At 44.4% G+C, this 20,499-nt stretch overlaps 2 protein-coding genes across 3 annotated transcripts in view; both read left to right on the forward strand.

Annotated features, from left to right (window-relative positions):
* LOC123330927 overlaps window positions 1–3,638 on the forward strand; it is a 435,096-nt gene extending 431,458 nt beyond the window's left edge. For both annotated transcript variants that reach the window (XM_044933515.2, XM_044933514.2), the window contains one exon: window positions 1,964–3,638. Coding sequence is in view for 1 of the 2 variants with exons in the window: in XM_044933514.2 (XP_044789449.2) it covers window positions 1,964–2,034 (71 nt within the window). In the remaining variant the exon portion in view is untranslated. The remainder of the gene's footprint in view (window positions 1–1,963) is intronic.
* Window positions 3,639–18,886: 15,248 nt separating this feature from the next.
* The window catches only part of LRIG1 (leucine rich repeats and immunoglobulin like domains 1), a gene marked incomplete in the record, with an annotated part of 107,488 nt that continues 105,875 nt past the window's right edge, over window positions 18,887–20,499 (forward strand). Inside the window, 1 exon segment of the mRNA XM_045163892.1 lies at window positions 18,887–19,806. Within this exon segment, the coding sequence (XP_045019827.1) occupies window positions 19,586–19,806 (221 nt within the window).

Raw genomic sequence — 20,499 nt, forward strand, 5'->3', positions numbered from 1 at the left:
TAATGTATGAACAAGAAAACCTGAAAATAGTACTAAGCATTATAGAGTTGTTTTAAAAGGTGGTGGGAGAGATATGGAAGTTGGTGGGGGGAGGTGGGTAGGGGAGAGGCAACTTGAGCTGGAGGCACCGGGAAAGGCCTCTGAGAAGTGAACTGAGCTTGAGGACACGAAAGCAGACCCATGAGAAGCTCTAAGGCAGAGAGAGGATGACCCGTGGCCACACCCTACCTGATAGCAACTTTTGTGTGGCCTGCCAGCTAAGAATAGGTTTTTCATTTTTAAATGGGCAAAACAAATTTAAAGTAGAGGATATTGTGTGACACAGAAAAGTCATAGGAAATTCAGATTTCTGAGTTCACAAAGGTTTATCCAAACAAATCCACGTCCGTTCACTTCTATACCATCTGTGGCTACTTGCATGCTACATTGGCAGAACTGAGTAGTTACAACAGAGAACTGATGGTGCCCAATGCCTAAAAGATGAACTAAGGAGAAAGTGTGCTGACTTTGGTCTAAGAAAAGAACTTTTGGACAAAGGACCCACACATGCTGAGTCCCAGTACAAAAACTCAGGGGATGGCAGGGAAACTGGGAATAAGATGGAAAGATGACATCAGAGAGGCAGAGACCAGATCCTGTGGACACTGTATTTGTCATCTGACCATACACTTCCATGCATTACAAGTAACATGCTTTTGTCTAGTCTCTACCCCAAACATTTGCAAATTCCTGAAAACAAGGCAATGCTTTCTAGCCGTAAATCAACATATACCCCATCCTCCTGCTTGGTCTGGGAGCTTATGAACCTTCTTCCTGCCTCCTTTTCAAAACTCAGAGCAATGGTTTCTCAACTAAAAATTAGATCAGAATCCTGGCTCTGCTACTTACTGACTGTGTGACCTTGAGCAGATTGCTTAACCTCTCTGTGCTGCAGTTTCCTCACTGATAAAGTGGGCTATTATTACTCAGTTCAAGGATTTCTGTGAAGATTCAATGAGATAGTATAAAGAAAGTGCTTGATAAGTGCTGCCTTGAGCTGCTGCTGAGATTCTTCTTGAGTAAAAACGTCACTCGACAAGTGTGGATTCCTGACCCCACCCCTAGAGATTTGATTCCCCGAGCCTGGGTGGGGCCCAGGAATCTGCCACAAGCTGAACCACATGTTGAGAAATATACCACCCCAGGAAGACAGGTGCGGGGCCACCTGGCCTGGCCCAGGGCATGGATAAACAGTAACTGTGTATCACTGAATGGGTTGGAAGTCCAGGGATGGGATTTTTTTTTTTTTTCTGTGCAAATCCAAGTCTGAGATTAAATGAAGAAATGGAAGTGGAGGTAAGGGTGGAGATGGAGTGAGGCTTCAAACCAACCCCACTCTGAAAATTATATTAAGTACTCTCCTATTGTAGGCAAAGGGAGAAGGGGGCATCACCAACGCAATGGACATGACTCTGAGCAAATTCAGGGAGATAGTGAAAGACAGGGGAGCCTGGTGTGGTGCAATCCATGAGGTTACAAAGAGTCAGACGTGACTGAGCGACTGAATAGCACCACCAGGGGCCTATGCAGATTAACTTGTATATAGAAAAAGAGTTCCCGTCCTTAATTCTCTGTAAATCCAAGAATCTCTGTGGGGTTGTCACCACGCTTGTGGATGGCAGTCCTTGTATTGTACTTCCCAGGGGAGATATTACAAAGGGAGACAGGGCTTCTCCCCCACCACCCTTCCCCTCTAGTCAGAGTCACCAGGGCCAGGAAGGTAAATGACTGAGGCATTAGGGAGTGGTGAGCACGGCCCCTCCTCTCCAGCAAATTATGGTCACACAGGAATGCAGACTGAGAATGGCCAGAGAATCCTATTTTCAAAATGAAGCCAGATATCCAGATTTTTATGCAATACATTCCCATTAATAAATGTTGGCAACTAATTCAGTTTTCTTCTTTTTTTTAAACCTCCATACAGGCCAAACAAAACACATCTGCTGGCCGGATCGAGCCTGTGGGTGGGCTTCTAATTTGCAAGCTCTGGTCTAGACTGACTAATTCAAGCTTTGGAACCTGCACCGCCACTCCCATTCTGCCCTGTGACCTAGTGGAGGGACAGGATCTCTGCTAGGGCAGTGGCTCACAAACCTAGCTACACATTAAAGTCTCTCCTAGCTACCTGGGAAAATAAAACATGTCCTGATGCCCAGCTCCGTGTCAAGAGGTTCTGATTTGGCTGGTGCACTGAGGCTCACCAGCAAATATCCAATCAGATTTGAGCTTCCCCGCACAAGGGCAAGAGCAAAGAGCCATGTTTGGAGAAGGAGATGTTCTTGGGAAGAGAGTGCCCAGAAGTCAGAAAATCAAGGCCAGGCCAGAAACCCCTGTCAACATGTGAATTTGCCTTGCTTCCTGCAGCTCTGTGTAACAGTCACGCGAACAGCTATAAGGAGTTTGACCTTGATAAAAGTTTTGTCTTCCAGTTTCCTTCAGATATCTCCAGGCCATCACTACATTCTCCCAGCCTAGTGCAGGCGGCGACAATGGTTTTTGTGTGGCGGGGAGGGGAGTGGAACAAGGGACGAAGGAAAGACGTCTTGTTCCTGCTGATCTCCTCCATGAATGTTCACGCAGCGAAGCAGCATCCCCCTGATGGGATTGAAACCCAATGGGAGGGAAGACTTTGCAACCTGAGAGGCTGTGTCAGACTTCCTGAGCTGCAGTGAAGGCATATCACCTCTTTTCCCCATTCCAGAGGAAAGTGAGTGCTGCAGCTGGGGTGAAGGGGTAGTACTTAAGTGATGAACATCTTTGCTACCTAGCCCAGGGTTTAGCACATGGTGGCCCATGAATGCTTGTTGAAGGAATGGAGAGAAAGAGAGGATATGGGGGAGTCAGCGACTGTCTTTACCACCTTTCTGCCCTTTGAGGCAGTTCTTACTCTTCTTCCTCCCTCCCCATGAGCAAACCAGGGGTCTGTATGGGAACTGGGTCCACTAAACTTTGTTTTCCATGAGCTGCTGGGCTTTCCAGCAAGTTCACAAGGTGCCAGTGTGGTTTCATACAAAGGCTTCACTCACATATATTAATTCACCCTTAACATACAGGAAGACACCAGTGAGATTTTATAGTGTGTGGTGGGTTTTTTGAACCAGGAACCAGATTCCCAGTTTCCCTTGCACCTACTCTTTCCCTTTGAAGTCAACAGGAGCCCTGCTCAGGGTGTCTAGAGAGAAACAAGGATCTGGTCTAAGTGAATTGTTAGGAAAATGCATTAAAGTACTAAAGTAAGATTATGTTACCCAGAAAAAATACACTTTGGCCAACAGAAACGGCAATCAGAGCCATCTGAAGGGGGTCCTGTGGTCAGAGAAAAGAAGAAAACATATTTTAAAAATTCAATTAATGTGTTCAGTTGCCTCAAAGGAAATAAAGGCCCATTGTCTTTTATGTGTTTAAAATATGAATCGCCAATTAATGATGAGATTGGCAAATTGCTCTACAATTAAAAACATAGAAATGTTGTTTAAGGCTATTAGAATAATTGTCATATGTTAATTATGGGTTGATGGATTTTGCCAGCAACTACCTTTTCAGTTTGAGCTTTTCTGAACAGAATCCAAACCCATAAAGACGTTGATATAATAAAAACTGTCTTCCTTGTTGGCGTGCCTGCCGTATTTTCAGTGTCTTTTAAGGTATGTAATTATTTTTAATTAGGTCTCCAGAAGAAAATTTCTTAATACATGCTCTGCTGCTGCTGCTGTGCTGTGCTCAGTCATGTCTGACTCTGTGCGACCCCATGGACTGTAGCATGCCAGGCTCCTCTGTCCATGGGATTTCCCAGGCAAGAATACTTGAGTGGGTTGCCATTTCCTCCTCCAGAGGATCTTCCCAACCCAGGGATTGAACCTACTTCTCCTGCATTGGCAGGTGGATTCTTTACCACTGAGTCACTTGGGAAGCCCATATGCTTTACTAGGTCATCCTTAAAGAACCTTGTAATTAAGATGAGGGGAGAGAGGTATAGAAGGAATTGAATATGAGGTAAACCTTGGTTTAGATATTAACTAGCTGAGTACTTTGGGCAGATTGCTTAGCTTTTCTGAATCTCAAAGTTAAAAAAAAAAAATGGAAAATATATACCTTACAGGGCTGCTGGGGCTTTGTATGGGATAATATTTATATATCCCCATGTATTGTGCCTGGTGCTCAGCAGATGCTCAATAAAAGTAGTTACTGTTTTTCTAGAAATAGTGGTGAAAGTAACTCAAGTTGGCATGTCCTGTCAACCATTTCATTACAGTAAAATCCTTGCAGTTACTGTTCTCACAACTAGGACTATCATGTGTAAACATTCAGATTATGCCCTGCACAGTGTCTGGGATAGTCATTGACATTGATGTTTATGTGAATAGTGCTCTATTGTGCAGGGAGTTGTGCAGTATGCAACCTTCACAACTATACATTGGTTCTCTGCTTGTAATCAGATCCTAATTTTAAGTCCCTTTTAGTCTTTGGTCTTTAAATAAACATGTCCTGTTTTTCTTCACTAGACCTTCCCCAAGCTTTTTTCAGCAGTTTTTGTCAGCAGTTAGTGGATTTTTATCTATAGGCCTAATCTGGCCTGCAACCTGTATGTGTAAATACAGTTTTATTGAACTATAGTAATGCTTATTCATTTATGCATCATATACAGCTACTTTTTAGCTGCAATGACCCAGTAGAGTATTTGCAAGGACTCTATGGCTGACAAAGTATTTGCTCTCTTGCCCTTCACTAGGAAAGTTCGTTGACCTCTGGTGTTGATGACTGTCTAGCCAAATTATGTTTATCATGATTCCAGGGAAAGTTAATGGTTGATGCTGGTTTGTTTGTTTGTTTCTCTCTCACACCTCTCACATTTCTTAGTCAGGAGGTAGAATAGATGTTTTTCTTGATCCTAGTTGCCACTTCCAGACCATTCGCCTTCCTTTCTCCCCCAAATCCCTACAGCTCTGAAGCTCATGATTTTAGAGTCTCCCATACCCTTCCTTGGTTCCTTCTTGATTTTAGCTAGTGCTTCATCCAGCCCGGCATTTTGCATGATGTAATCTGCATATAAGTTAAATAAGCAGGGTGACAATATACAGCCTCGATATACTCCTTTCCCAATTTGGAACCAGTCCGTTGTTCCATGTCCAGTTCTAACTGTTGCTTCCTGACCTGATACAAATTTCTCAGGAGGCAGGTCAGATGGTCTGGTATTCCCATCTCTTTCAGAATTTTCCACAGTTTGTTGTGAGCCACACAGTCAAAGGCTTTGGCATAGTCAATAAAGCAAAAATAGATGTTTTTCTGGAATTCTTTTTGCTTTTTTCTATGATCCATTGGATGTTGATAATTTGATATCTGGTTCCTCTGCCTTTTCTAAATCCAGCTTGAACATCTGGAAGTTCTTGGTTCATGTACTGTTGAAGCCCAGCTTGAAAAATTTTGAGTATTGTTTGCTAGTGTGTGAGATGAGTGCAATTGCGCAGTAGTTTGAACAATCTTTGGCATTGCCTTTCTTTGGGATTGGAATGAAAGCTGACCTTTTCCAGTCCTGTGGCCACTACTGAGTTTTCCAAATTTGCTGGCATATTGAGTGCAGCACTTTCACAGCATCATCTCTTGGGATTTGAAATAGCCCAATTGGAATTCCATCACCTCCACTGGCTTTGTTCATAGTGATGCTTCCTAAGGCTAATTTGACTTCACATTCCAGGATGTCTGGCTCTAGGTGAGTGATTCACCATCGTGGTTATCTAGGTCATGAAGATCTTTTTTGTATAGTTCTTCCGTGTATTCTTGCCACCTTTTCTTAATATCGCTTGCTTCTGTTAGGTCCATACCATTTCTGTCCTTGATTGTGCTTATCTTTACATGAATTGTTCACTTGGTATCTCTAATTTTCTGGAAAAGATCTCTAGTCTTTCCCATTCTATTGTTTTCCTCTATTTCTTTGCACTGATCACTGAGTAAGGCTTTCTTATCTCTCCTTGCTATTCTTTGGAACTCTGCATTCAGATAGATATATCTTTCCTTTTCACTTCTCTTCTTTTCTCAGCTATTTGTAAGGCTTCCTCAGACAACCATTTTGCCTTTTTGCATTTCTTTTTCTTGGGGATGCTTCCCATCATAATTTTTAGTAATTTTCATATTATTTTCATAAATGATATTTCGATTATCCTGGCCTCTCAGGTCTTGAATTAGATCACCTCCAGTGATTTTGCTTTTATTCAACATTCAACAAGATCTTCTGGAGTGCCAGACCTCCTTCTTCCATACTGACTGCCATGGTCCCCAGCCTAGTATTCAACAACTAGAGCAACTCCTGCCCAATCTGGCCTCCCAGCTCACTCCCTTAGCTCTCAAATTCAAGAAATCCCAAACCCTGGGACTTATTGCACTGATGCCACACCACCTTCTCACCATCCCTCCCCCTTTCTGTCTTCACGTGCCTTACTGCCTGGCTTACACATCATGGCCTTTCGTTCTAATTACTGTTTAGCATATAGTCTCAGGTTCCCCTGCCCCTTCACTGCTTTGTAAGGATCTTCCAGCAAAGCTTGAGTTCTGGTGATGTCCAATCCTGGACTCAGCTGCAGCTAAGCCCAGGAATTTCACTAAAGAGATACATACAGCCATGCCCACTTTCATCCATGCCCTCTAACTCAAGTGGACATGTATGTTCCCTGATCATCTTACTCCATGTCTCTCGTTTCCGTTCTCATAGACGATTTTTTCTTCATAGATGATGATTTCTTCTCATGGCTCACTGAGCCTCCGACCCCTCTACCTGTATTCTCTTTCTCAGTGATCTTGCCTCCTATTTCACTAAGGCAGAGAAGCTCCCAGAATAGAACATCCGCAGACTCCCACCACCAAAGCTATTTGCTTCTTTGCCATTTAATCTGCCTTCCTGCTTATTTAAGGCTCCATGGTCCTGGGTAAGACCATCCTCTCCATTTGTCCACAAGACTCCATCACCTCTTGCCTATTCAAAAATATCTGAATTCTTGAATTCAGTTCTCCACATTTCTCTCCTTCCCTTAGTACATTATTGGTTCTTCCCATTTTCTATAAGAATATTTCCATCATTACAAGTATCTTGTTATTCCTCCCATCTTTTGACTCCATTTCCCTCTTGGACCACCCCATTTCTTTTTGTGATTTATTTTTAATTGAAGGATAATTGCTTTATAACATTGTGTTGGTTTCTGCCATACATCAACATGAATCAGTCATAGGTATGCATATGTCCCTTCACTCTTGAACCTCCCTCCCACCTCCCACCCCATCCCATCCCTCTAGGTTGTCAGAGCACCAGGTTTGAGTTCCCTCCATCATATAGAAAATTCCCATTGGCTATCTATTTTATATATGGTAATGTATATATTTTCACACTACTCTCTCAATTTGGCCCACCCTCCCGTTCCCCCACTGTGTCCACAAGTCTGTTCACTAGCCCTGTGTAGAGGTTCATCAGCACCATCTTTCCAGATCCATATATATGCGTTTATATGCAATATTTGTTTTTCTCTTTCTGACTTACTTCACTCTATATCATAGACTCTAGGTTCATCCACCTCACTAGAACTGACTCCAATATGTTCTTTTTAATGGCTGAGTAACCCTCCATTGTGTATGTATACCACAACTTCTTTATCCATTCATCTGTCAATAGACATCTAGGTTGCTTCCATGTCTTAGCTGTTGTTAATAGTGCTGCAATGAACATTGGGGTACATCTGTCTTTTTCAGTTATGGTTTCCTCAAAGTATATGCCCAGTAATTTTATTCCTAGTTGGCTTTCTTTTTTTTCAAACTTTAAACCTTGTACTTTGTATTGAGGTATACCCAATTAACAATGTTTTGGTAGTTTTAGGTGAAAAGCAGAGGGGCTCAGCCATACATATACATATATCCATTCTCCCCCAAACTCCTCTCCCATCCAGGCTGGCATATAACACTGAGTACAGTTCCATGTGCAATACAATAGGTCTTTGTTGGTTATCTATTTTGAGTATAACTATGTGTACATGACTTTTCCAAACTCCTTAACTATCCCTTTTCCCTGGCAACCATAAATTTGGTTTCAAAGTCTGTGAGTCTCTTTCTGTTTTATAAGTAAGTTCATTTGTATAAATTTTTTTAGATTCCACATATAAGGGATGTCATGCAATATTTCTCCTTCTCTCTCTAACTTGATTCACTCTCTAGGTCCATCCATGTTACCGCAAATGGCTTTATTTCATTCTTTTTAATGCCTGAGTAGTACTCCATTGTACATATGTACCACATCTCTTTTATCCATTCTTCTGTAGATGGTCATTTAGACTGCTTCCATGTCTTGACTATTGTAATCAGTGCTGCAGTGAACACTGGGGTGCATGCATCCTTTCAGATCAGGTTTTTATCCAGATATATACCCAGGAGGGAGATTTCAGGGTCATATGGTAGTTCTGTTCCTAGTTTTTTAAGAAATCTCTATACTGTCTTCCATAGTGGCTGTATCAATTTACATTCCCACCAATAGTGCAAGGGGGTTCTCTTTTTTCCACATTCTCTCCAGCACTTGTTATCTGTAGATTTTTTGATGATGGCCATTCTGACCCGTGGTGACTGCAGCCATGAAATTAAAAGATGCTTACTCCTTAGAAGGAAAGTTATGACCAACCTAGATAGCATATTCAAAAGCAGAAACATTACTTTGCCAACAAAGGTTCGTCTAGTCAAGGCTATGGTTTTTCCTGTGGTCATGTATGGATGTGAGAGTTGGACTGTGAAGAAAGCTGAGTGCCGAAGAATTGATGCTTTTGAACTGTGGTGTTGGAGAAGACTCTTGAGAGTCCCTTGGACTGCAAGGAGATCCAACCAGTCCGTCCTGAAGGAGATCAGCCCTGGGATTTCTTTGGAAGGAATGATGCTAAAGCTGAAACTCCAGTACTTTGGCCACCTCATGCGAAGAGTTGACTCATTGGAAAAGACTCTGATGCTGGGAGGGATTGAGGGCAGGAGGAGAAGGGGATGACAGAGGATGAGATGGCTGGATGGTATCACTGACTCGATGGACATGAGTCTGAGTGAACTCCGGGAGTTGGTGATGGACAGGGAGGCCTGGCGTGCTGCGATTCATGGGGTGGCAAAGAGTCGGACACGACTGAGCGACTGATCTGACTGATCTGATCTGATCTGATCTGATGTCTTCTTTGGAGAAATGTCTGTTCAGGTGTTCTGCCCATTTTTTGATTGAGCTATTTGTTTTCCTGATGTTGAGCTGTATGAGCTGCTTATACATTCTGGAAATTAATCCTTTGTCAGTTGTTTCATGTACAATTATTCTCTCCCATTCTGAGGGTTGTCTTCTCATCTTGTTTATTGGTTCCTTTGCTGTGCAGAAGCTTTTATGTTTAATTAAGTCTTATTTGTTTATTTTTGTTTTTATTTCCATTACTCTAGGAAGTGTGACTACCCCGTATCTCTGTTCCTCTTTGTAGGACAACTCCTCAAAACTGTTATCCATCCTCATGGTGTCCAGTTTTTACCTTCAGTTCACTTTCTAACATTCTTATCATGCTTTTGTTACCTTTACTCCACCCGAAGAGCTCTTGCCAAGGTGACAGATGAAATCTGTATTGCTAAATCAACGGTCAGTTTGTAGTTCTCACTTTGACCTTATGAAAGAATTTGACATGGTTGACTGTTCTTCCACTTAGCTTCCAGAACACCATGTTCTCATCATATCTCAGTCATGGAGAAGAACAATCTAAAAGACCCTGAGGTGCATTTGGAGTGATTGTATGGAATGCAAAAGGAGACTCCTTTTGTAGAAGGCTCACCCTTGTAAATTGGATGCTTTATCTGAGACAAGACTGCCCTCTTGTTCCTGTGGTGCCCCACTGGCTAAAAGGGCAGTGGGGCTGGAGGGGTGGACGTGGGGAGAAGGGTGAGCTCTTTTGAGTTGAGTCCTTAGGAGCTTGTGATCTCCGCCAGGTGACCTGTAATTCCTCAGCCTCAGTTTTTGTATCAGTAAAGTGTAGATGGAAACACCTGCTACATAGTCTTATTGTTAAAAATAAATGAATTTGTGTTAGAGAAAGCTTGGGATCCTAATTACAAACCCAAATGCCTGCCAGGATGGACAGAAAGGAAGTAAAAATTAGGACAGTCAGCAGATGGCTAGCCCCTAAAGGTAGGTCATATTTAGATTTTGAAAATAAACACAGCAGGTCAAATAGACCGTACCTGAAGGCCAAGTTCGGCCCACATTTTTCATGGGCTGTGGCTGAGATATGGTGGATATTCGGTTAATATTAGACTCCCTTTCTTTCGGAAACTCACTTGATCTGTCAGTCGTTCAGTCACCCTACTGTTTCATGCTCGTGACATTCATTCAGCACCTGTGTCCTCGGCCGCCGCTGTGCCAGGCGCTGTGCAAGGTCAAGTGGTGGTCCCTTCTCTCAGGCTCTATTTCTCCTATTAGAGAAGTTGACTGACAAATTGGGAAAATAATAGCTGTGAAAGAACTGTGAAAAAGTGTTATGAAGACAAAGGGATGTGATTAACAAGAAAGAAAAAAAAGTGGAAGAGGAGCTGGGAATCTCCTGTAATAAAAAGAAAGTATATGAGAATGATGGCTAAGTTCTGGAGTCTTGAGTTTCTGGAGCTTGAGTTCTGGAGTCTAATTTCCTACCTCTTTGACCTCAGGCAAGTTTCTTATTCTTCCTATGTGTCAGTATTCTACAGGCAGGCCTCATTTCATTGATTTTCACGTCATTGCACTTCACAGATACTGTATTTTTTACAAATTGAAGGTTTGTGGTAACCCTATGTCAAGCAAGTCTGTTGGCACCATTTTTCCAACAGCATTTGTTTGCTTCATGTCTCTGTTGTCACATTTTGGTAATTCTCACCATATTTCAACCTTTTTCATGACTATTATATTAATATTTGTTATGTGCTCTGTGATCAGTGACCTTTGATGTTAGTACTATGACTCGCTGAAGTCTCAGATGATGGTTAGTGTTTTTTAGTAATAGTGTGATAGATTATAGTACAGGTAAGCATCTTTTTTCTTTTTCTTTTCCATGATGGTCTGTCGGTTTATCACAGGATTTTGAATATAGTTCCCTGTGCTTGTTGTTTATCCATTCCGTATATAATAGTTTGCATCTGCTAACCCCACACTCCCAATCCATTCCCTGCCTCCTTCTGGCAACCACAAATCTGTTGTCTAAAACAACACTTCTATATGCGCTGGGAAACCACAACCTCACATGACTTGCTTTACTGAGCTGGTTGGTAGTTAAACCCATGTAATCTCTGAGGTATGCCTGTATGTTACAAATGAAGATGATAATAGTCCCTATCTCATGGGACTGTTGAGAAGGTTAAGTGAGTTAATGCATTTAAAGCACTCAGGCCATTCACTGGTATAGTTGGTTCTCAGGTAGGTCAGCTAGCTCTATGGCAGGCACAGGGATCTAGATGTGAATTTGGAAACTAGGGTTCTAATAAGGTGACTCAAATTACCCTGATTCATCCAGAACTTTCCCTGTCTTATTGCTGGAAGTCATGTGCCCTGAGAAACCCCTCAGTTCTGGGCAGAATTAGATGGATGGTCACCCTAAGCTGCTTCCAGCCACTGACTAGCTGTGTGACTTTGAGGCCATCTTATGCCATCTCTGTAAAATGAGGAGTTCAGACTAGACAGGTAGTTCTCAAACTTCATCAAGTATGAAAATCTGTTGTTAAAATATGGGATGCCAAGCCCCACCCCCAGAGTTTCTGATCCAATAGGTGTGAGGTGGAGCCTGACCCACGGTCGTGAATGTCCATTTGTCTTCCAACAGTGTATCATTCTGTGACTGCTTCCTGTGACCTGCTCAGGGTCCGTATGAGAAAATGAGGTTCAAGTACAGAAAACCATGTCAGTCAGTCGTGTATTCATTCAACGCTACTTCTTGGACACCTGCTGTTTGTCAGGTAGTATTCTAGCTGCTAGAGATCTGGTAGTCCACCGGACCAAAAGCAGGGCACTCGGCTCTATACCCCGCACTGCCTTGCCTCTCCTCAGTGTCATGCACAGGGAAGGCTCTGAGGTGACGAGAACTGGAGAAGAGGGTAAGATAACACACGGAAGCAGTAAGCTCTGCCTTACAGAGCTTAAAGGCAAGCATACAGCCATCTGGTTAGAGAGAGGGTTAAGAAAGTCTGTGCTCAGGAGTTACAACCCCTCATTGCCTACGGAACACCCACACCCAGACTTCCTATCTCAATGTCAAGGACTTTTATGGCCAAGACTCTTTTTTTTTTTTTTTTTGAGATTTCTCCATTTGTCTCTTATGAAAAATAGGGTTTGCACTTTAAGCCTTAGCTGATATTTTTGAGAAAGAATAGGACTTCCACAATGTCATCCTTTCAAATATTTTATTTAGCTGCCCGCTACATGGGAGCAGCTACCTTTTATAAATAAGCAGATATTCTGCATTTCTCTCACACCAAGTTCCAAGTGAGGAAGAAGAGAGCTCATTTTGTGCCCTGATGAAGAGCCAGAATATTTATTACCCAGTAAGTTTTGTTCAGCCTCTTAAGCCAGTCAGCACGTTTCATTCAATCAAGGGCCCTGACAAACATGCCAGGAAGGTCAAGTGATAACACTCATTTTTTGGACACTCCTAATGACAGGTTTATTTGATTAGATTTGATTCCCCACCCTCCCCCATCCACTCACATGTTATTACATGTCCTCTTAGCCACATTTGTTGTTTCAGATATCTACTGCAGCATAACCCATCATCCCAAAATTTAGTGGCTTAAAGGAAGGTCTGTTTTTATTGGTTCCCATTTTGTGGGTCAGGAATTTGGGCCGGGTTCAGTGGGGGTGGCTTATCTCTGTTCACGTGGTGCTGGCACACACGTGCTAGAACTGGCACAGAGTCACTTCCACCATGTTCTGTTGGTCACAGCAAGTCACAGAACCAATCCAGATTCAAAGAGGGAGAGAAAATGTACTCTACATCTTGATGGAAGAAATTATTGCTGGCCATTTTTGCAGGCAATTAACCTATATCCTTGCCTTCTTAGTTAATGCACTTCAAAGAAGAAAAAATAGTGGGTTGTTTTTGTGTGTGTGTGTGTGTGGTGAGGGAGTCTGGTGACAAGACAAAGTCTTTCTAGATATCTAAATCCAAGAAGAGTGTCAGAACTCCCTCAAGGAAATGAGGATATTTAAATGATTACCTAAAGAAGGTAGCTCATAGAGGAGAGTGACAGTGAAAAGCATATATGTATATGTCTAGCTATACATTTACAATAAATTTGAAGTGTGTCAAAAAGCTAAGCATCCTTTTGGAAACAAATACAATAGGCCATAAAATTCTCAAATGCTTCTTATTAGCCTGAATGCATCTCAAAGAAAAAGGAGAATTGAATGTCACGAGAGGATTTGACCAAAATCTCATGGGCAGCAGATGTTTTGAATGCTCTTCCGTTAAGGAACAATAATGCCAACCACATGCCTGCCTATATTTTGGGAATTATTTTATTGAGGGCTTGTGAAAATATGGAAAATGTAAACATATACACATAAGCATATGAAAATGCGTTAAGTGTGGTCTGTCCTCGTGGCAGTGATGGGAGAGACAGAGGAGGTTTATATATGGGATGTGTAAGGCGACCTGGCACTTCTTAAACTTTGCGTGTGCAAGCAAGTCATTTGGGGAACCTTGTTTCAAAGCAGATCCCCATCCACTGGGTCTGGGTGGGAGCTGAGACTGGAGTTTCTGACACGCTCAGGTGCATTTATGCTGCTGGTGCACAGAACAGAAGAGCAAGCCTGTATTAGATGGTGGATGGAAGGTGTTGCTGATAGGCTTCCCTGTTCACGGGGCAGTAAGGGTCAGGTAGCAAATGCTGCCTCCGTGCCTACCACGTGCCTGACACTGGGCTAAGTTCAGGCTCTGAACTTAATGAGCTGCCAGTCTAGGAGGAAAGATAAACACAAAAAATGATTGCAATAGAGACTGCTGAGGGAATGGAGGGTTAACTGTGATTCTGATGAGTTATCTGTCAATTAGCAGAGGCTTTGATTCCTGAACCGCTAACAAGGATGTGGCTTGGGTTAGTTGATTGACTAGAGTCTTGGAGTCTTCATCTATAAAATGATCTTTCCAATGCCTATCTCACAGAATTCTTAGGTGACTTCAGTGAAATTAAGCCATAATGCCACATAATGCCTAGTGCATAGTAACTGGTCAGTAATGATTAACCTTTATTATTATACAAATCCTGCCGTGTATGGTGGGGGGAAAGACCAATATATTTATCTCTAAAATATTTTGCTTATTAATCAGAGAGGAAATTCAGGAAAGTGATTCACCCCTGTGGAAGAGGAAAGAAATTTCATCCATTCTCACAGGATCCTTGAAAAACAAGCAACATGAGCATCTCTTAAGACATTTTCTGAATATAAAGTGTGTGTGATGATGGTTGAAATGGATTTAAGGTTCTATTTTTTCTTGACTCTGTGGGACCTTGACATGTCATTTAACCTCAGCTTTCTCATCTATAAAGTGGAAACAATAACAATTATCATATTTGAAGTTTATGAGACTCAAATGTCATAATGAATCTTTGGTGTCCTCACAGCCGGTTTGAATCTTGGCCTTGTCACTTATTAGCTTGTGTGACCTTGACCATTTTTCTCAACTTCTACCTCACTAAAAAAGTACGTAAAGTACTCTGCCAAGGGACAGACACAGAATAAGTGCTCTGTAAATGACAGTTGTTGTTATGATGTGACCTTCCTTTGAAAAATATAAGGTATATGACTTCATGAAGATTATTATTATAACATGATAAATGTGCTGTTCTTTTATACATTGAGGTGTTGCTTTTGAGTTTCTGGCAGTAAAGCATAAACTTCGATTTCCCGCCCCTCTCCTCTGTCATGTGTGGTTGCAAGTGATAATTGGGAAGGCAGCAGATTGGTGGTGAGAGTTACAGCCTCTGTGATGATATAATTAGCCATCTCTTCATCAATGGAGCAGACAGGCTGCATCTTACACTGATCCTCACACCAGAATCTCAAAATTTTTAAATGCTCCTAGCTTTCATAGAGCTTTTTCTTAGTCATTCAGTGAACCTGTTAAAATGGCAGATCCATGAGGCAGGGTCAAACATACAGGGTCTAGTTTGTGTTAGAAGGTGGACTCTAGTGGTCTGGGGCCCCTGGTGGATTCTGCTCTGCAGGAGCAGGAGGGGACAGATGAATTTCAGGCAACAGCCATTCTTGCTATGGAAATCTAGTGACTGCAGCCTAGCACCCTTTGGGGCATTAACGAATATTTCAGTAGCCAGAGAATGTACAATAAAGTATACATCTCTGCACTTCCACCAAGGGAAAAATTGGGATGGGACAGAGAAATCTCTAAATTGTCTCTTCTTATACTCCATCCCTTGACTTCCTGTCACCTTCTCTACCTATCTGTCTCATTGACACAGTTATTGTGAGGAAGGAGTTAATGAGTACACAGCTTTATTTTCCTTGGAAGAGAGATACAAAACAGGCTCAAAACAGGGCTGTCATCACCCTGAAAGTCTTCAGGGGGTTATAGGTAATTATTAACCCTTTGTGGCCTGCCTGGGGGGGGGGGACCCTCTGTGCTACTACTAAGCAACTACTAAGATATTCCATCTATGGTATGTACCTGCACGCTCAATTTTTTTCAGACTTAAAATTCAGTAACACCTTAAAAATCAGTCTTCTATGTGTATAGGCCCAAAGTCCCCCAGGTGCTATATCAGAACAGATCATTCCCTAACTGTCTTAGCACTGGGTCAGAAGTACCATTCTTTTTGTTTTCCTTTTGAGAAAAGTGAGGCTTAAAGGAAATGACTGGGCGAAGGTTTCATGGGTAACAGGTCTTGGCTAGAATCCAGGTCTTCTGAATACAGCCCTGGTGCTCTCTGAATGTACTGAACATAGTGTAAAATCTCTTCTCACAGTCAGAAAGCACGTCTGAATCTAGCATTCTTTAACACCACCAATTATCACCACCTAGAACTGTCATAAACTGCCCCAATTCAGTCTCCTGGAATTTGTGTTTTCTTAAAAAAAAAAAAATCCATGGGATCAATCTGTTTTCTTGTTATTTTGTCATTTGCTTTTCTCCTGCTTGGTGATTTCAGGCTATTTAGATTTGGGGTTTGTCTCTTTCAGTGAGTTTAGGGTGATTAACTGCTACAGCTGCTGTATTTAAGAGAATCCCTCAGAGATTTGGGATGGGGTGGGGGATTTGAGTCTATGCTGGTCCTAGCGTTTGGTCTCTGGTAGATTAAAATGAAGTGGAAAGCCTAAAAATTCCTGAATGACCCCCTTCAAGGAGTAACTTTAAAATTGAGGAGATGGCAGTGGAGGAAAATGAGGACCCACAATGCCCAAATCAGCTGTTGCTCCGTGCTTAGTAGACCACTGTTTGCTTTTTTGTAAGCAGTGACAGAGACTCCCTTAGAAACTTGCCCTTGTTGTTATTCAGGTCTTTGTGATTTTAAGTTGTGGCTACAGCTGAATTCTCCCCTGAGCTTTCCAAGCCCACACTCTCCCTTCAGTCACAAGCAGGTTGCTAGTATATGGGCAAACTTCCATACATGGTATGGGGAGCAGACATGACTTCATGCTCTGCTGTAGACAAGGGGAACTGCCAAGGCTCAGGCGCCCGGTGCCTGCAAGTGTTCCTGGGTTTTGGAATCCTTCTCTCTGGCTGCGTGGTAACCAGACCACAGGGGCTGCTTTAGACTTGTGAGCACATCCTTACCTTGCCAGTTCTCAGGTCCAACCTTCCTACCCTCCAAGAAAGCATCTCACAGGTGCACCCACAAGCATTTGGAAAAACATTTGACAATAAATGTCCATTTTATAATACCAATTGTGGAACAACCGTGAAAGGTAATTTTAGGTCAGCCTCTCAAGGGGTTCAACGAGTTCAGTTTGTTTCTGCTGCATGTGTTGTTTCATTAGAGGTGGGGCAAGGCAGGTCTGATAGCTTTGTTTAAGGAAGTACTCCATGGGTATTCTGCATTAAATTACTATTGTGTGTTCTTTGGTCATGAAAAGTTTCAGAAACCTTGCCATAGAGGACTACACCAATTTGGGGTCCTTTAAATTCTATCTTTCTGCTTATTAATATCATTTTACTGAAAGGCATTGTAACAAAGAGATATTTCTTCTTGTCCATATGGATGGTGTATGTTTAGTATGGGTCACAAATGAAACATAAAAGCTGGTTAAGGTCTTGGTAGAATAGATCAGGTACAGCCTTTTTCTGATAGTGTTCCTTGGGAATCATATTTGGATTAATTTACACATGTATTTGTGCTTTGCTTTGGGCATTACTGTTGAGATCTTGCAGAGAGAGAGGGAAGGAGAAAGAGAGAAACAGGGAGGAGGGAATGGAGGAAGGAAGAAAAACAGGAGGCACCAGTAGTTGATAGCATAGTGAATCAGTAGAAGTTGGAGGAGGATAAAGAGGGGAAGGAGGGAACAAAAAGAAAGGAAACCAGCAACCACGTGACTACCAAGCCCAAATCCAGTTTTGGTTAAAGAAAAGAAGTTTTCTTGACTGTGGAAAATTTTAACATCTCAATTAAAGCAGCCCCTTAGAATGTATCAAAAATGAAGCAATGCTTAAAATTTTTTTTTCTTTCTGAGGAACATCTTCCTTTCTTTTTGGTAACACAGAAGTCAGATTTCAGTTGCTGGAGCAAATGTTTTTCAACAGACATGACTCACTTAATTTTCCTGACAAAGTGTGCAGTTATGTTAGAAACTTGCATACTTTTGGGAAGGGACATATGAGACACCAGCAAACCACAACGCCGATAGGAGCAGCTATATCTTGATGTGCTAATCTTGTAACTTTTTCACTCTGTGTGAGTGTGTGTGTGCGCGCGCGCGCCCGCGCGCGCCCCCCTGAGCGGAGTGCCTGCCTTACTGTTTGCGCTGTTGTTAACACTTGGCTACTACGCTCGGACCAGTAGGAGCCAAAGTTAGCAACTTTGTAAGAATTATTATTTCTCTTTTTATTCTGTCTCTTAGGAGTTCTTGATGTATAGCTTCTTGAAAACTGGTTTTAAAAGGCTGTGATTTAAACAAACAAAGCAACCCCTTTATATCGAAGGCTGGAGTGTTTCCAGGATAACCCTTCAGCTTACCAGGGCAGAGGGTGGGGATGGAGGTGGGACTGTGTACACCTTTCAGATTCGGTTTCTGCACGCATTACACTTTCATTTTGGTAATCAAGGACATATTGCTAGATTTAAGGGGTCAGGAACAAGTCAGGAGCTAAAAAGAGCTCCCGGTTGTGAGAGAGGAAGACGGTCACCCCTAATAAAATAACTAAAGATGCCCCCAGCAGTAGATTAGTGAAGTTTTAAATCTGCATACATCTGGAAAATGGGTGTAAACTTTAAGTCGCCGGCCCTGTTTGCAGACTGGAAGGAGGGAAGAAAACTTTGAGGCCAGAACGCTCCAAAGCGGGGGCATTGCCTTCTTTACCGAAGTTTTCTCCTCCCGTACACCCAGAGGGCATACTTTTATTCCCTCTCCCCATTGCGCATCCCCCTCCTCCATCAGTCAGTAAGTCTCCTTTAAGAGCCAGAGGCCGACTCTCCCTTTCTCCTCCCAGTCCCCCGCCCTTCACACCTTGGGTGGGAAAAGAGACTGGGGTGGGGTGGCTGGAGAGGCGGGAGGGGCGGGATCATGGTGAACGCTCCAATGGGCGCCCAAATTGGCCACCGTGGACCCCGGCAGCCAATGAACAGCAGGCGGGGGCGGGGCGGGGCGCTGTTGCAAAGCATCCAACGTGGGCCGGCAGGAGGCCGCGGGCGGCTGAGCCCTGGGGGTGTGTGAGGGCGAGCGGCCGGGGGCGGGGCTTCGGGACCGGCCCGGGCTGGGCCGCGGGGAAGCAAGCGGCGAGAGGCTGATTGTTCGGCCGCGAGGTCTGCGGGGTTCTAGCTAAGCGGAGCAGCGTGTGGAGTCCGGAACTGCGCGGGCGCGCTCTGCCTGAGGCGCTGGGACAGCTAGGCGCACCGGGCCCTTGGAGCACTGCGGGGGTGGCCGCGTCTTCCAGCCCGGAGTCTGCAGCTGGACGCTTGGAGCCGCGAGGAATATGCCTACGGGCGCAGAGCTTCTGCTGTGAGCCGGAGCTCCTTGCTCGCAGCGGCGGCGGCACTTGGTGTGCGCGGGGACTCCGAAGCCCGGCCAGGAGCGTGGCGGGGGAACGAGGAGCGTCAGCCAAGCACCGTTTGCTGGGCTCCGTGGGGTTCGCAGCGAGCACGGACGGGTCGGCCCGGATGGGCGCGGGGTTCGCGGCCCCCTCCGGGCTGTGCAGAGTAGCCCAGGCACCAGGGGCCCCCTGAGCGCCAGAGTCGCTACCGCAAAGAGAACTTGTGCTGGCAGCTATGCCCCGGCACTGAGCCTAGTGCGGAGCGGAGCTCCCGCAGGCCCGCCCGTGCCGGCGGTCGCCCCGGACTTCGCAGCCCTAGCACAGGGATTTCGCTGCGCGCTCCAGACAAGATGGCGCGGCCGGTCCGCGGAGCGCTCGGGGCCCCGCGCCGCTCGCCTTGTCTTCTCCTCCTCTGGCTGCTGCTGCTGCTTCAGCTGGAGCCCGCATCGGCCACAGCCGGCCCGCGGGCGCCCTGCGCCGCCGCCTGCACTTGCGCTGGGGACTCTCTGGACTGCGGCGGTCGCGGGTTGGCGGCGCTGCCAGGGGACCTGCCCGCCTGGACGCGGAGTCTGTAAGTGCCGCCCTTTACGCTCTCCTCGCGCCCCGGGGGGCTGTCACTTGCGGACGGGACGGCTGGGGTGCTTCTCCGAAAAGGGGCTACGCATTGAGTTGCGTGTGTGTCAGGTTTGAATGAGCTGCAAAACTGTTAGTGTGGGATTGTAGTGGTGACATGGTCCTTGGGGATCTGGAGGAGCCTGTGCGTGCGAAGAAGTCTGGATGGGAAAAGTGTGAGCCTCTTTGAGTGTGTGGAGGTGCACGAGCGTGGGTCTTTGGGGTCTTAAGGCGGGAAGTGTACCTCGTGGAGGGAAGGATGAGATCGAACGTGGGTCTTTGGGGTCTTAAGGTGAGCGAATGTGGGTCTTGAGGTTCTGGAAAAGAAAAAGTGTCGTGGGGGTCTGGAGGTGAGTGAGCGTGGCTGGTGAGGGCCATCTGGGAGTTGGTGAGTGGGTGGGAGTGTGGAGGTAAGAGCGTGAGTGAAGAGTCAGGAGGAAAGGGTGTATGTGTGGGCGGAGAGCGGGAAACATCTGGAGGGGAGAGTGTGAGGAAGTCTGGGGGTCCGCGAGTGTTTTTTTTTCCCTCTCCTGTAATCCACCTCTCTTGTCTGAGATCCTCGGCCTTCCAGTTGGTAATGAATGAAGGTGACTTTTGGCTCCAGTCTTCTATTTACATCATTTATTAGTGAGAGTGTGCGTGGCCGCCTCCT

The sequence above is a fragment of the Bubalus bubalis genome, chromosome 21, assembly GCF_019923935.1.
Source record: "Bubalus bubalis isolate 160015118507 breed Murrah chromosome 21, NDDB_SH_1, whole genome shotgun sequence".
Lineage (NCBI taxonomy): Eukaryota > Metazoa > Chordata > Mammalia > Artiodactyla > Bovidae > Bubalus > Bubalus bubalis.